The 12,874-nt window shown below is 55.1% G+C and overlaps 6 protein-coding genes across 6 annotated transcripts; 5 read left to right on the top strand and 1 right to left on the bottom strand.

Annotated features, from left to right (window-relative positions):
* Positions 1–211: 211 nt before the first annotated feature.
* Positions 212–592, top strand: PIN4 (Peptidyl-prolyl cis-trans isomerase pin4; the record flags this gene model as incomplete). Its single annotated transcript, XM_049393875.1, has 1 exon — positions 212–592. The coding sequence occupies one exon, from the start codon at positions 212–214 to the stop codon at positions 590–592; it is 381 nt and encodes a 126-aa protein (XP_049259704.1).
* A 1,238-nt stretch (positions 593–1,830) lies between these two features.
* On the top strand, positions 1,831–4,880 carry J4E88_000194 (uncharacterized protein; the record flags this gene model as incomplete). The annotated part of the gene is made up of 3 exons (XM_049393874.1): positions 1,831–1,959; positions 2,076–2,490; positions 2,548–4,880. 3 exons carry the CDS (start codon positions 1,831–1,833, stop codon positions 4,878–4,880), a joined length of 2,877 nt encoding a protein of 958 aa, XP_049259703.1.
* A 504-nt stretch (positions 4,881–5,384) lies between these two features.
* Positions 5,385–6,737, top strand: J4E88_000193 (uncharacterized protein; the record flags this gene model as incomplete). The annotated part of the gene is made up of 1 exon (XM_049393873.1): positions 5,385–6,737. One exon carries the CDS (start codon positions 5,385–5,387, stop codon positions 6,735–6,737), a length of 1,353 nt encoding a protein of 450 aa, XP_049259702.1.
* Positions 6,738–7,039: 302 nt separating this feature from the next.
* J4E88_000192 (uncharacterized protein) lies at positions 7,040–8,096 on the top strand (the record flags this gene model as incomplete). Its single annotated transcript, XM_049393872.1, has 4 exons — positions 7,040–7,339; positions 7,388–7,520; positions 7,615–7,808; positions 7,905–8,096. The coding sequence occupies 4 exons, from the start codon at positions 7,040–7,042 to the stop codon at positions 8,094–8,096; spliced, it is 819 nt and encodes a 272-aa protein (XP_049259701.1).
* A 576-nt stretch (positions 8,097–8,672) lies between these two features.
* J4E88_000191 (uncharacterized protein) lies at positions 8,673–12,124 on the bottom strand (the record flags this gene model as incomplete). The annotated part of the gene is made up of 7 exons (XM_049393871.1): positions 8,673–8,891; positions 8,957–9,306; positions 9,389–9,973; positions 10,955–11,675; positions 11,728–11,783; positions 11,838–11,979; positions 12,113–12,124. 7 exons carry the CDS (start codon positions 12,122–12,124, stop codon positions 8,673–8,675), a joined length of 2,085 nt encoding a protein of 694 aa, XP_049259700.1.
* Positions 12,125–12,485: 361 nt separating this feature from the next.
* J4E88_000190 (uncharacterized protein) lies at positions 12,486–12,868 on the top strand (the record flags this gene model as incomplete). The annotated part of the gene is made up of 2 exons (XM_049393870.1): positions 12,486–12,705; positions 12,765–12,868. The coding sequence occupies 2 exons, from the start codon at positions 12,486–12,488 to the stop codon at positions 12,866–12,868; spliced, it is 324 nt and encodes a 107-aa protein (XP_049259699.1).
* Positions 12,869–12,874: the final 6 nt, after the last annotated feature.

The following is a 12,874-nucleotide window of genomic DNA, read 5'->3' as shown; positions in this document are numbered from 1 at the left end:
CCAAGTTCTTCACGCGCATAACATTACTATACTGCAAATACCTCGAGGTGATAGGTCTGAAACTCCAACCTACGAACTACCGATCCCAGCCTCCGAACCAAGCCAATACCCGTCTACATTGCGACCTTGCCAGCCGTAACAGCCGCATCCGCGAATCCTCCGTCCAATACACGCTCGCCTCTACAGTCCACTACATACCTCTCACAACACAATGGCACCCAAAAACAAAGGCAAGAGCCAAGCCAAAGACGACAGCGGTAGCAAATCTGAAGGTGGCGGCGGAGGAAAAGGCAAACTCAAGCCCGCAACCTCGATAAACGTGCGCCACATACTCTGCGAAAAGCACTCGAAAAAGGAAGAAGCTCTCGAGAAGCTGCGCAACGGCGCGAAATTCGACGAGGTAGCCAGGGAAATGAGCGAGGATAAAGCGCGTCAAGGGGGTAGTCTGGGCTGGAAGGTTAGAGGGAGTCTGATGCAGGATTTTGAAAAGGTGGCGTATGAGTTGGAGCCGAGTACGACGGCGAGTCCAAAGATTGGGGAGGTTAAGACGAGCGAGGGGTATCATATTGTTATGGTTGAGGGGAGGAAGTGAGGGAATGTTGGCGTTGAAGTCAGGGTTGGTGTCGAGAGGTCATGGTTATGCTGGACAGGCTTGTGGAGGCTTATACATGATACCCCCAAAATGAGAAACGATTCGATATTCCAAGGCCTATAGAACTCAATCCCAGGGCAAGCTCAGGCAGATACGAACGGCTTAATTGGTGCTCAGGCTTTGTTGCAAAATGATTGTACCCATTCGCTGGCGCTTCTGAAAAACGCCTTCGATCAGAGACGTTTTCATCTTTTATGCAATAACCGTCTGCATCCTACGAACCTCTTCTTGGCTTACCATGCAATTGCCGAATGTGAGTGTTATCCCAGGCAATACTCGCTATGCAAACAGCTGCACAAGCCAAGTTATGTTGGTATTTTCGCCTCATTCCACGATCCTCGCAACGGCCATTCTTCGTCGCGAATTGGAGCGGCCACACACGAAGAATAGTGGGAATGCGGAATCGTCATATTTATACTTGAGGTACTTGCGGTGTAATCTTCCATCACGAAACCGTCAAGTGAGGCGAGACAAGACACGTCGGTGGCTCTCGGCCACCGTCAAGCAGCTCGGGAGCGCTGCGCTAGCGCCCTCTTTATCGCAGTGAAACCGCTATCTCGGTGATCAGCTGGTGCACGGGAGCGCTTCAGTATCACGTGCGGCTGAACCATGGCGTCATCATCTCGAGCAATAGCCTCTTCGGAGGCAGTCATTGAGTGGGTAAAGGCAGTAGTAATCGGGCGAATTCTTGCGGCTCCTCACGGCTGACGACGTGTCTGGAAGCCTTGTGTGGTAGCGAACCACTCGGCCACTCGAAGTACAAGAATCAGCCGATCCGGAGCTCAAACACGAGGAAAAGCATCAAGAAGTGCCTTGACACATAATTGAGTTGGCCGTCGGACCATCAGTTCATAAGAAAAGTGATCCCAGGCGCCAATATCAGCCTTTGGCCCTCTGCGACGCGAGCACTGGCAATCCGGTGTACCTGCGATAGAGTTGGCGCGCCCCCGGCGTCCACTAACGCTGCACTGACCCCACTCACTAGGCAGCTACTACCTACACCTCCAGCTCCGCCGCCGTCTCACCTGCTCCACCTCCGCAATCAACTCTCCATCCACCACCTCGACAGCGACAACTCCCTAGTTGCTGCACCTCTTTGTCTCAATACAGCGGCGGCCAGCTAGCTGCAGTCGCTCTGACTATTACTCCTCCCCCATCGCCAGCCTCACTCGCCCATCATGGCGGCGACTAACAACGTCCCCGTGACTCTGGACACGCCCATCGTCGTCAAGGTCCTGTTCCGCGGCCAGACGAAGAAGTTCAAGCTGCCGTTGAAGGATCTCGGAGCTCACGTGTTGCCCGACAAGGTTCGTGACTTTCTATAACCCGAGGTTGTCACGTCTAGGCGATCGGATCGGCCGCCTGGACGTAACGATCAAACACGCTTGGGAATCACGATGCTGACTTGATATGTGATGTTTAGCTCCGCAGTGTTCTTCAGCTTGAAGCCGGTGAGCAGGTCGTCTTTGAGCGCTATTCCGACTCAGCCGCCTCATATGTCACCCTTGACGCGGACAAGCCCCAGGTCTACAAGACGCTCTTCCGCGCCGCAAAGGCGAAGCTCAAGTTGCGTCTGAGGGCCACCGTTCCTGGTGAAGAGCCCGTGGCTGCGCCCGCACCTACACCCGCGCCAAACCATGTCGTCCGACACTACCAGCCCACTGCCCACCCCGTCAGCACCGAGACCCTCACTCCAATGGGTGGCGCTCCCGTCTCTCCGGTCATTGCCCGCTCCCCAGAAATCAAGCCCACCGAGAGCACCAGCCCTGTATCGCCACCAACGACAGTAGATGCTGACGGTGAGGCTCCCGTACCGCAGGCCTTCACCGCTCGTCAGAGTAAGCAACAATTCTATATATCCATGTCGCACGATCATCGGCTAATGCAGGGTACAGGCTTCTTCAACAACCTCGCAACTGCGAACTACAACTCCGGTCTCGCATTCCGCCCTAAGCCGAGCAACGCCTGCACTTCGTGGGTCGTATACTGCAACAGCTGCAACGAGCCCATGGAGGACGAGCACTTCCACTGCAGTGTATGCGACGGTGGTGATTACGATCTCTGCCCGGCCTGCGTAGACAACGGCATCCACTGCCCCGGAAGCGGCCACTGGATGGTCAAGCGTTTCGTCAAGAACGGCAGCGTCGTCAACAGCACCACCCAGCGCATCGCACCCAAGGTCAAGGCCGAGGCCGAGGAGCCCCAACAACAGGAGATCCCAGGCGCCTTTACTGATGAGAAGCAGTCCGTCACATACGAAGAGGAGCCAACCCGCACCTGCAACTGCTGCGTCAAGGTCCTCCCCGAGAAGGAATTCGTTACCTGCGTTCCTTGCGAAGACTACGACCTCTGCCTCACTTGCCATGTTAGCAACAAGCACGGTCACCACCCTGGCCACACCTTCAAGCCCGCCACGTCCGAGACTGTCCTGCCTACCCTGGCCGATTTCTTGTGCAATTCTGGCAGGAACGTCCGCCACAACGCCGTCTGCGATGGCTGTGACAAGTTCATCTACGGTGTCCGTCACAAGTGCTTGAACTGCCCAGACTGGGACTACTGCTCCGACTGCCTCAAGAACGCCAAGTTCATCCACCCGCGTCACCGCTTTGTACCCATTTACGAGCCATTGGCTGAGCCTCTGAACAGCGTAAACCGCCACTACGGCATCTACTGTGACGGTCCTCTCTGCAAGGACAAGGAGAATCTGTCGTACATTGACGGCGTCCGCTACAAGTGTGCTGTTTGCCACGACACCGACTTCTGCCAGAACTGCGAGGCCCATCCCAGCAACAAGCACAACCACACCCACCCGCTGATCAAGTTCCAGACGCCTGTGCGCAGCGTTAGCGTTACTACACTCAACGACGACAAGCAGCGCAAGTCTATGGCTAGACTCGGCGACCGCATGTGCGATAGGCGCTCTACCTCAACTGAGACCGCCCCAGTCGCTCCTTCCACCAATGCTGCGACCCAGGTCCAGACCATTGTCGACGTGAAGCCCTCGGCCGAGCCCCAGGCCAAGAAGGAGAAGATTGCTATTCGTGATCTTCTCGTCGACTCTGTTGAGCCGGTGCAAGAGAAGCCTGCCGTACCCGTCCAGGTCAAGGCGCCAGTCAAGACTGAGGCTATTCCCATCCCTAGGTCAGAGACTGCCACCGAGGGCCTCGACGCGCACTTCATCCGGGACACCATCATTGATGGCTCCAAGATCTGTGCTGGCCACCAGTTCGTTCAGGTCTGGACTCTTCGCAACCCTGGCCCCAACGCTTGGCCACGAGGCTGCAGCGTCCGACACGTGGGTGGTGACAACATGCTCAACATCGACAACACCCGTCCTCTGAGTCACGTTGAGCTTGCTGAAGCTAGCGAGAGCAACGTGGTCGGCCACACTGTCGAGGCCGGCGAGGAGGCCCAGTTCCGTGTTCTGATGAAGGCACCCCAGCGCGAGGGCACTGCCATCTCCTACTGGCGCCTGAAGACCCCCGAGGGTATGCCCTTCGGCCATCGCCTGTGGTGTGACATTGCAGTCGTTGCCGTGCCCTCGCCTGTCGCTGCTCAGCCAGCTATCCCCATGCCAGTTCAGGTTCCTACTGCTGCCTCGGGCTCAGCTACCACATTTGAGGTGGCTCCTAGGTCAAACCCTCTGTATGACCGCCTCCTACAGGCCAGGGCTGAGCGCATGAAGCAAATGCAACACACTCAGCAACAACAGCTGCAGAAGATGAAGGATGCACACCACTCTCTGCAGCAACAGCTGGATCAGCAGAAGATGGAGCGTGTTCAGCGTGTACGCAAGGCTGCCATGGAGCGTCTCATGGAGGGTCGCCGCAAGGTGCACGAGGAGGCCAACCGTCGCAAGGAACACGAGGCCGCCCTTGCCACTATCAAGCAGGAGCCGGTTGCTTCTCCCAAGGAGAAGGTCAAGGTTGAAGAGCCAGTTGCCGAACTCCCAGTCGAAGAGAAGCAGTCTGCATCTGAGCCCATCGCTTCCGGCATGATCTTCCCTCAGCTTGATAAGGAGTCTCCCGAATCCAGCACTTACGAGTCTTCTACCACCGCCCAACCCGCCTCTCCATCTGAGAAGAGCACCGTTGCACGTACTGTCACCGTTGCCTCAGATGACGAGTTCTTTGAGGATGCTGAGAGTGTCGCCCTGATGTCCGACGATGGCTTCATGACCGATGAGGAGTACGACATCCTCGATGCCAGCGACGAGGAGATGCAGTAAGCGGTCTGATAGGTGTCGGCGACAGCTGCCATATTTCGTGAGCACAAAGGTAGGCAAAGTGTTCCTGGTTGGTGTCTAAAGCGTTCAATTTCTGGGTACTGGGGGCGTCAAAAGGAATGGACTGGAGAATATCGCGATCACACAACATTCCCTATACAGAGAAGGCGCTGGAGCGCGCTTCGATACACCTCGACGGGACATGTGAGTAGGGTGCTTCATTGCCTCTGGCTCGGTTACGGCTCTCCTACTTGGCTCAATTTGATCTTTCCTTCCATGTCTTCTATATGTGTAGTAAATCAATGGTAGTTTTCTTGAATACGCTTCTTGTAACAATGTGACGAAGGCAAAAGTCCGATTAACCAGCAACACATGCCCTTGATCATGATCGATTGCGGGTGGAGCATGACTAAGCCAGGGTCTTCTAGCGCGGCCATGCTAGCGAAAAGTGCCCCAGAAAAAAGTTCGAGCCGCAAAGTATCGATACGCAACACCATCCACGCTACAATGTCGTCAGATACAGAGATGTCCTCTGCGGAAGAGATTGCCATTGTTTCCAAGAAGGAGCGTCGCGACAAGAAGGAGAAAAAGGATAAGAAGGAAAAGAAAGAAAAGAAGCGCGCGAGGGCCGAGTCGAAGGCTGAAGCTGCAGAGTCCGATAGCGAGGACGCAGCAGAGACACCCGCAAAGAAGCGCAAGCGCGAAGCATTGCCCGAAGAACTCGAGATCGATGTCAACCTCCCCGAACCCGCCTCCAAGAAAGCCGCTCGTAAAGCCAAGAAAGCAAAGCTGAACCCGACACCCGCCGCCGACGCAGACGGAGAAGCATCGGTCGTGAAGACAGAGGCGAAGACAGACGGAAACTCAGCTGAAGACAGGGAGAATGCCGCGAAGCGCTCGGAATACGGTGTATGGATCGGCAACTTGCCATGGTCTGCCACGAAGGAGTCGCTACGAAAGTTCTTGACGGACAATACCGAGATCCCCGACGACCAAATCACACGCATTCACATGCCCCCTCCCACGAGGCCGCCGCCGCCGAGTTGGACTACAAAGCCAATGAACAAGGGTTTCGCATACGTCGACTTCTCTACTGAGCTGTCAATGTACTCGGCGATTGCCCTGACGGAGATGAAGATGGACAACCGCGCGCTGCTGATCAAGAATGCAAAGAGCTTCGACGGGCGCCCAGACAAGCCCAAGACGGAAGAGACTCAGGACAACGGACGTGGAGCCAAGGATGCGAAACCAAAGAACCCTCCCAATAAGCGCGTGTTCGTTGGCAACCTCTCCTTCGACGTCACCCAAGAGGATCTCAAGAACCACTACGCACCATGCGGAAGAATCGATAATATACACATGGCAACGTTTGAAGATTCTGGCAAATGCAAGGGCTTTGCTTGGGTCACTTTCAGGGACGTGGAAGCTGCGACAGCAGCGGTCAAGGGCTTTGTCTTCAAAGACCCGTCTGCGTTCAAGAACAAGAAGGACAGGGACGAGAGCGATTCCGAAGTCGACACCAGCAAACCCGTCAAGCAAAGGAAATGGCTAGTCAACAAGCTCATGGGGAGAGAATTGCGTCGTGAGTTCGCCGAAGACAACCATACGAGGTATCACAAGCGATTCGGCCATGAGAAGGAGGGTGCGGATGGAGAGAATACAGGCCGCGAGCGGGGCTTTGGCAGGGGAGGAGGAGCTCAAAGAGGAGGCAGGCAAGAATTTGGGGAGAGCAACGGCGGACGGGGTGGCAAGCGGAAGGTCGACCCGAGGAATATCAAGAGTGGTGCTGCTCACATGAGTACTCAACGGGCGAGTCAAGCGATTGTTGAGTCGCAGGGCAAGAAGACTACATTTGATTAAGCGTAGACGTTGTTGGGAAGGAATACATATGATGGCCTGTAAGCAGGAGCCGGTCGTGGTTCACCGCACGTTCTTGCTGCGCATTGTGAGACCGGCAGGTAGCGCGCGCATGGCTGCAAATGTCATCACCTACTTCCACATCCTCTCCTCGTCCCTCAAAATAACTCTAATACTATTGCTACGCCCTGAAAGCGACTCGTCTTGACCAACCTATATACAAGGTCCTCACCATCTATTTTCGTTCTTCTTACTTCAATCCAACCTCCAAAATACCCCCCTGTATATCTCTTTGCATCCCAAGAATGTCAAACCTAAAACGCATATCCATCCTCCCCAATCCCACCTGCGAACGCGCCGGCCTAAAATCCTACGCCTCCCTCCTCCGCAAATACGACTTCGCGCCCACCACCGAAGGGCCTTTCCAAGTCCTCGACGTCGCCACGAAATCCGTAAAGAACCTGTTCAAACCCGCGGCCAAGAAAGAGACAAAACCTGTTCTGCGCAAGATTGAAGAGGAGGGCAAACCGGGCGAGGTCAAAGCGGAAGATCAGCAGAATGATGCGTTGTATATCTGTCCGGTGGAGATTGGATCGCCGCCGCAGGTGATGAATTTGCATTTTGATACTGGGAGCAGTGATCTTTGGATTTAGTCTACCCTTTTAGATCCTGCGACGAAGAAGGCGGCGGTGAATGGAAAGACGAAACACAACGTTTTTGATGCAAAGGCTAGTGAGACGTTCAAGAAGGCTGAGGGTGCGAGTTGGAGGATCAGGTATGGGGATGGTGAGTCCCTTCGTCTCCTCCCTCGCCCATCCACCTAGCCTCACAGTCGTGAATGGCACATGTTGGAGACCTCTTATCTGACGGTGATTAACAGGCTCCACGGCTTCTGGCATCGTCGGCACAGACAATGTCACTCTCGGCGGCCTATGCATCGAGAACCAAGCGATTGAACTCGCCAACAAACTCAGTCCGCAGTTCACTTCGGGCGCAGGAGACGGGCTGTTAGGTCTAGGATTCGGACATATCAATACTGTCAAACCGAAGAAAGTGGCTACGCCTGTTGAATCGGTCAGTTCTCTTCCCTATCTTCACCAACTCCCCTTTTCTAGCCTTTCCATCATTACTCAATTCTAAACCCACGAACCACTAACACCCCCCACCCAGATGATCTCCCAAGCCGACATCCCCTCCTCCAGCGAACTCTTCACCTGCTACCTCGGCTCCTGGCGCGACACGTCCGACCTCGACGCCGGAGAATCCTTCTACACATTCGGCTACATCGACCCCACCGTCTTGTCCCGCTGCGGCGTCTCAGAACCGCACTACGTCCCCATCGACTCCTCACGCGGGTTCTAGCAGTTCCCCTCGCCCACCGCCATGCTAAACGGCGAGACGATCCAACGACCACCTGGAAACACGGCGATTGCCGATACGGGGACTACACTGGCGCTGCTGGATGACGCACTGTGCGAGAAGATATACAGCACCATTCCTGGTGCGGTGTTTGATAAAGCGCATCAGGGGTGGGTTTTCCCCTTAGGGACTAAAGTCACGGATTTACCTACGCTGGCCCTGGCGGTCGGTGACAAGGTGTTTGAAGTCCAAAAGGAAGATTTTGGGTTTTCCAAGTGTGGGGGTGGGATGCAGTATGGTGGGATTCAGTCGAGGGGGAAAAGCGAGTTTGATATCCTGGGCGATACGTGGTTGAAGGGGGTTTATGCGGTGTTTGATCAGGGGAGGAAGAGGTTTGGGGTTGTGCAGAGGGTCGAGGGGGTGCAGAATCTGGAGGCGCCGAAGTAAAGGGGAGGGTTGGGGGGTGTTGTTTAGTCCTGTGGCTTTGGATTGTTGTAGATGGTAGGTGGTATCGATTGTTCTGATTCATGGTTGAACTCAACTATCCCATATCATCATACATCGTGTTTGGCATGCGACCTACGGCGCAGCAGCATTCGCGGCCAACCACTGCCCAAACGCCGCCGCATTCCTTGTCTGCATGAAAACAGTTCCCGGTCCCGTGAACTTGCATACAAGGCCCTCACCCGCCGTCATGTTACTGATGATACCACCACTTGCAACACGCTCGAGGACGTATTTGCAGTTCCATGCAACGAGGTGGCCGTTATCGATGATGTATTTCTCGTTGGCAGCGAGCTAGAAAAGTCGGTCGCGTTAGCACTCCGTCAATCTGGCATGGAGATGGATGAATGGAAACTTACATCCTTCCTGATGATCGCGCCAAAACTCGTCACCCAAAGCACGCCCGTCCCACTAATCTTGTACACAAACAGTCCCTCACCACTGAACATGGCCTTGCCGATTCCTTGACTCTTATACTCTGTCACGATACCCTGTGTGCAAGCCAGGAACGCGTCGCGGCCCACCGACCATGTCTCCTTCCCACCGAGCTTGATGATTGTGATGTCGCCGATGGAAGGAGGGGCGAGAAGAAGTTCACCGGGACCCGTGTATGTGGATTTGGACATGTCGCCGCCCATGAGGGCTTTCTTCAGGGAGAACTTCAGGTTGCCCTTGAGCGTCATGGTGTGGGACATTGCTATCATTGCGCCTGAGGTTGTGTCAGCCATTCGTCCTTTGCATCTTTCACTCCCTATAGTGGCGAAGTACGGATTTCGTGTTGGAACACTCACCAGGTTTAGCAGTAAAAGGACATCCAATGGCTAACTGCACTGTGAGAATGGAGTTTGTGTCCCGGTGGCTAACGCGGTAGCTTCCTCCATTGAAAGTTCCTACATCGTCTGCTGAGGCACTAGCGGGTGATGTGTGTGCTGCCGCGCCCGCGCCCACGTATTGCGGTTGCTGGGGTATGCTCTGCTGGCTCATCTGCGACTGGTGGCCCATGCCTGGATGACCCGTCTTCTCGGCGGGATATCCAGAGGGAGTCGCACTTGGACTTCCGCCAGGGAATCCACCAAAGCCGGGGCTCATCGGTTGCTGTGGCTGTTGTTGTGGCGGCTGTTGTTGCTGCTGCTGCTGGAAAGGCGGGGGCGGCGATTGCGCTTGGCCTGGGGGCGGGAAGTGCTGTTGCTCGGGTGGCGGCGCATATTGCTGTTGCTCAGGCGGAGGCGCATAGTGTTGTTGTGGAGCGGCATTTCCACCTGGCGGAGGTGGGTAGTGTTGTTGCTGCTGTTGGTGTGCGGGAGGGGATGTGGGTGGTGGAGGATAGGACTGGCCGCCTGGCGGAGGCGCATAGTACTGCTGCTGGCCCTGTTGGTCTGGTATATGTTAGAGGGCTGTTCAGGAGGAGAGGTATCGTAGTGTTGGAAGGCTGGAGAAAGAGCGTTTGGTATATGACGGGACGAATGTGGAAGGTGTAGATGTACCTGGCGGTGCTACTTCTCGTCAGTCTGCTTTCACATACTTCGCAACACGCGACTCACGAGGGTAGTAATTCCCGCCCGGTGGTGGAGTTCCCTGATATCCCGACATATTCAAGCTTGCGATCCTAAGGCGACGAGTTGACGCGACTGCAGTTGTGTCTCAGAGAACAAGGCAAGGGGATGTTAGCAGCAACCACGCGCAATGTAGGAGAGAGGAGAGGAGCGGAGAAGGGATTAGATTAGTCTACGGAAGCATCAGCACCATAAGCAGTATAGACGTTTTAACCGCGCGCCCCGTTGGTGTCTCCTTGGTCAAGCTGCTCAGCCTCCAGCGCGCAGCTGCTGGCTAGCGGGGTCTGTCGAGCCGCCGAATCAGCGCCCCGCTTCCCTCGCTCTGGCCTACGCGCCAAGCCTGTGCCACGGGTGAGTAAGAGAATAGCATAAAGTCGTTCATGCGTGAGCAGCTATTTTGGATCAACAGATTCGAGTTGGCCAGAAACAAACATGTTCGCATGCGTCCACGATGCAGGGGAGCTCCGGGAGGCACCGTAGCTATCAGGGTCCACTTGCGACCGACTTAAGCGCCCACCATATCTCACATGCTAGTCTGCATCTTATTCCCCAGCGCGTATTATAGCTATCACATATTACGCATGCACTGAGCAAGTCCTCTCCTACGTCTATTAGACTGTATCTTTTGACTCATCTCAATGTACATGAACCTTCCACAGACATTGCTTTGAATCATCATGACCGTTCATACCGCCGAAAAGCGTCATAACAGCAACAGCCGTAGCGCCCGCTGATCGAGAATCCCCAGCCCAAGCCATGCATAACATTGAACATCGTAAAGCGCATAACATCAATTCCTCTAACCCACCATTCTCCGCCTCTTTCCGATCTGGGCCGAGAAACCAGTCTTGATGGCCTGTACCGAACGTCTCGATCCGCAGCTGTTGCACGTGACGAAGTTGAGACGGTTCTCACCCTTGGAGAGATCCGTGTCGGGCGAACGGCAGGTCTTGCAGGTAACGTATTCGACAATGTATCGTCGGAGAACGTTCTCGAGTTGCTTTTGCTGGAAACGACCCTTGATGACCAGGCGCTTCTGATCGGCGAATGAACCGCTCGTACCCAATTCGGCGAACAGGAACTGAGCAACGTGCTCGTCGGAACGCTTCATACGCTTGCAAATCTCGGCAAGGTTGGCGAAGACGGTCTTCTTGTTTCCTTCGCGCATGCACTGTGGGGGCGGGATCTTGTAGCTCTTTGTGCCCGAGCTGGCGAGGTCGGGATGTTGTGCGTGGAGGAGCGTGAAGAAGCGGTTCAGGAGGAGGTTGTACGAGATGGGGGTCGTCGAGTTGTGTTCCCAGATGCCGGTGCCCTTCATCATGTCGCCTTCTTGTACTTCAGGTTCGGGAGCAGCGACCTCCTCCTCGCCTTCGGGCTTGTCGCCGCCGGCGGCAGCGAGCTTGGCCTCGAAGTCGTCCTCGACCTTCTTCTTGCTGGACTTCTTCTTCTTCTTCAGCGCGGCGAAGTCGCCCTCGGCGCCGTCCTCTTCCTCGCCTTCCTTCTTCTTGGAGGACTTCTTCTTCTTCTGCATCTTGTCAGCAAGATGTTCATAGTTGCGCATGCTTTTTGCGCCTCACCTTCTTTGCGAGATCAGCGAACATGTCGGTGACCTCCTCGACCTCTTTGTCGTCGCCTGTAGCCCCGCTTGTCAGCGACTGATGTATTTCCAGTGTGTGCTCCATCTTACCAGCACTCGCGGCGTGGCCCTCAGCGGAGTCCTTGTCGCCGTTCATCTCTAGTGATTCGGTAACGTCGCCGTTGCTGTCGACAATCGTAGCACCTTCGGAAAATTGGACCGACTTGCGGGGTTTGCGGTCAGGGAGATCGGCCTGCGTGGGTGTCTGTTAGTATGTCGCTATTTGTAGAGAAGTAGAAATAGGTCCCAGCTAGGAAGCTGGCATGCAGCAAGCCCACTTTCAAGGCACAGGATATTTCGAAAGCGAACGTGGGGCTGTGACGTACAGTATCAGCCATGATTGCGGTTGCACTGGTGTTGTCGATGTTCAGTGAGTTCTGGAGATGTTCTGGTATCGATTCGGAGTGTGTAGTGATATGTAGGCGTGGTGAGTCGAAGAGTTAGGCAGGCGGTCACCCTAAAGTTCGCCGCAACACATGTGTGAGTCGAACGCTGAGTGCCAAGATTTGCGTCACGTGACAGCTGCCGCTAAGCCCCACCTCCGCTCATTGGCTGGAGCGCTCCGACACCATTCACCGAACGCGCCTCTACCATAGCCGTCGCGATCCCGTTACTATCGCCAATGCTGCTACGGTAGTCCGCCGATCCAGTCATACATCCACCACCCTCTCCTGTCAACGATTCAACGTCACCGCCGCTATGTCCCTGAGCAACAGCGAGAGCTTCATCGAGCCATCCTCCAACGACGAGATCGATTCGTTACCATCCTCGGCAACAAGCTCCTCAGCCGATGAAGAAGAATATATGTCAGATGCGGACCGGGAGTGGAAAGAGTCGCTGCAACAATTGGAGCTGCTGTTGACAATGGTCATGGTGCCATATCTGGGGAAATACTTTGGCAGAAAGGCCGCATACTGGGGTACGTCATCTTCAAGGTTAGATGACCGGATAGATGGCAGGTAGCTAACATCTTTGCAGGATGGGCCAAGTTTATGGAATGGAAATACCCCGTCGAGATCGTTTTCTCGAGTCCGAAGACGTTCAAGCTGGCTGGAGCTGTTGAGGCAGCAGCCACACTATGAGCGGCT

Source organism: Alternaria novae-zelandiae, assembly GCF_023758075.1.
Source record: "Alternaria novae-zelandiae strain BMP 2774 chromosome Unknown scaffold_1, whole genome shotgun sequence".
Classification (NCBI taxonomy): Eukaryota; Fungi; Ascomycota; class Dothideomycetes; order Pleosporales; family Pleosporaceae; genus Alternaria; species Alternaria novae-zelandiae.
This window is presented reverse-complemented; position numbering and strand designations above follow the sequence as displayed.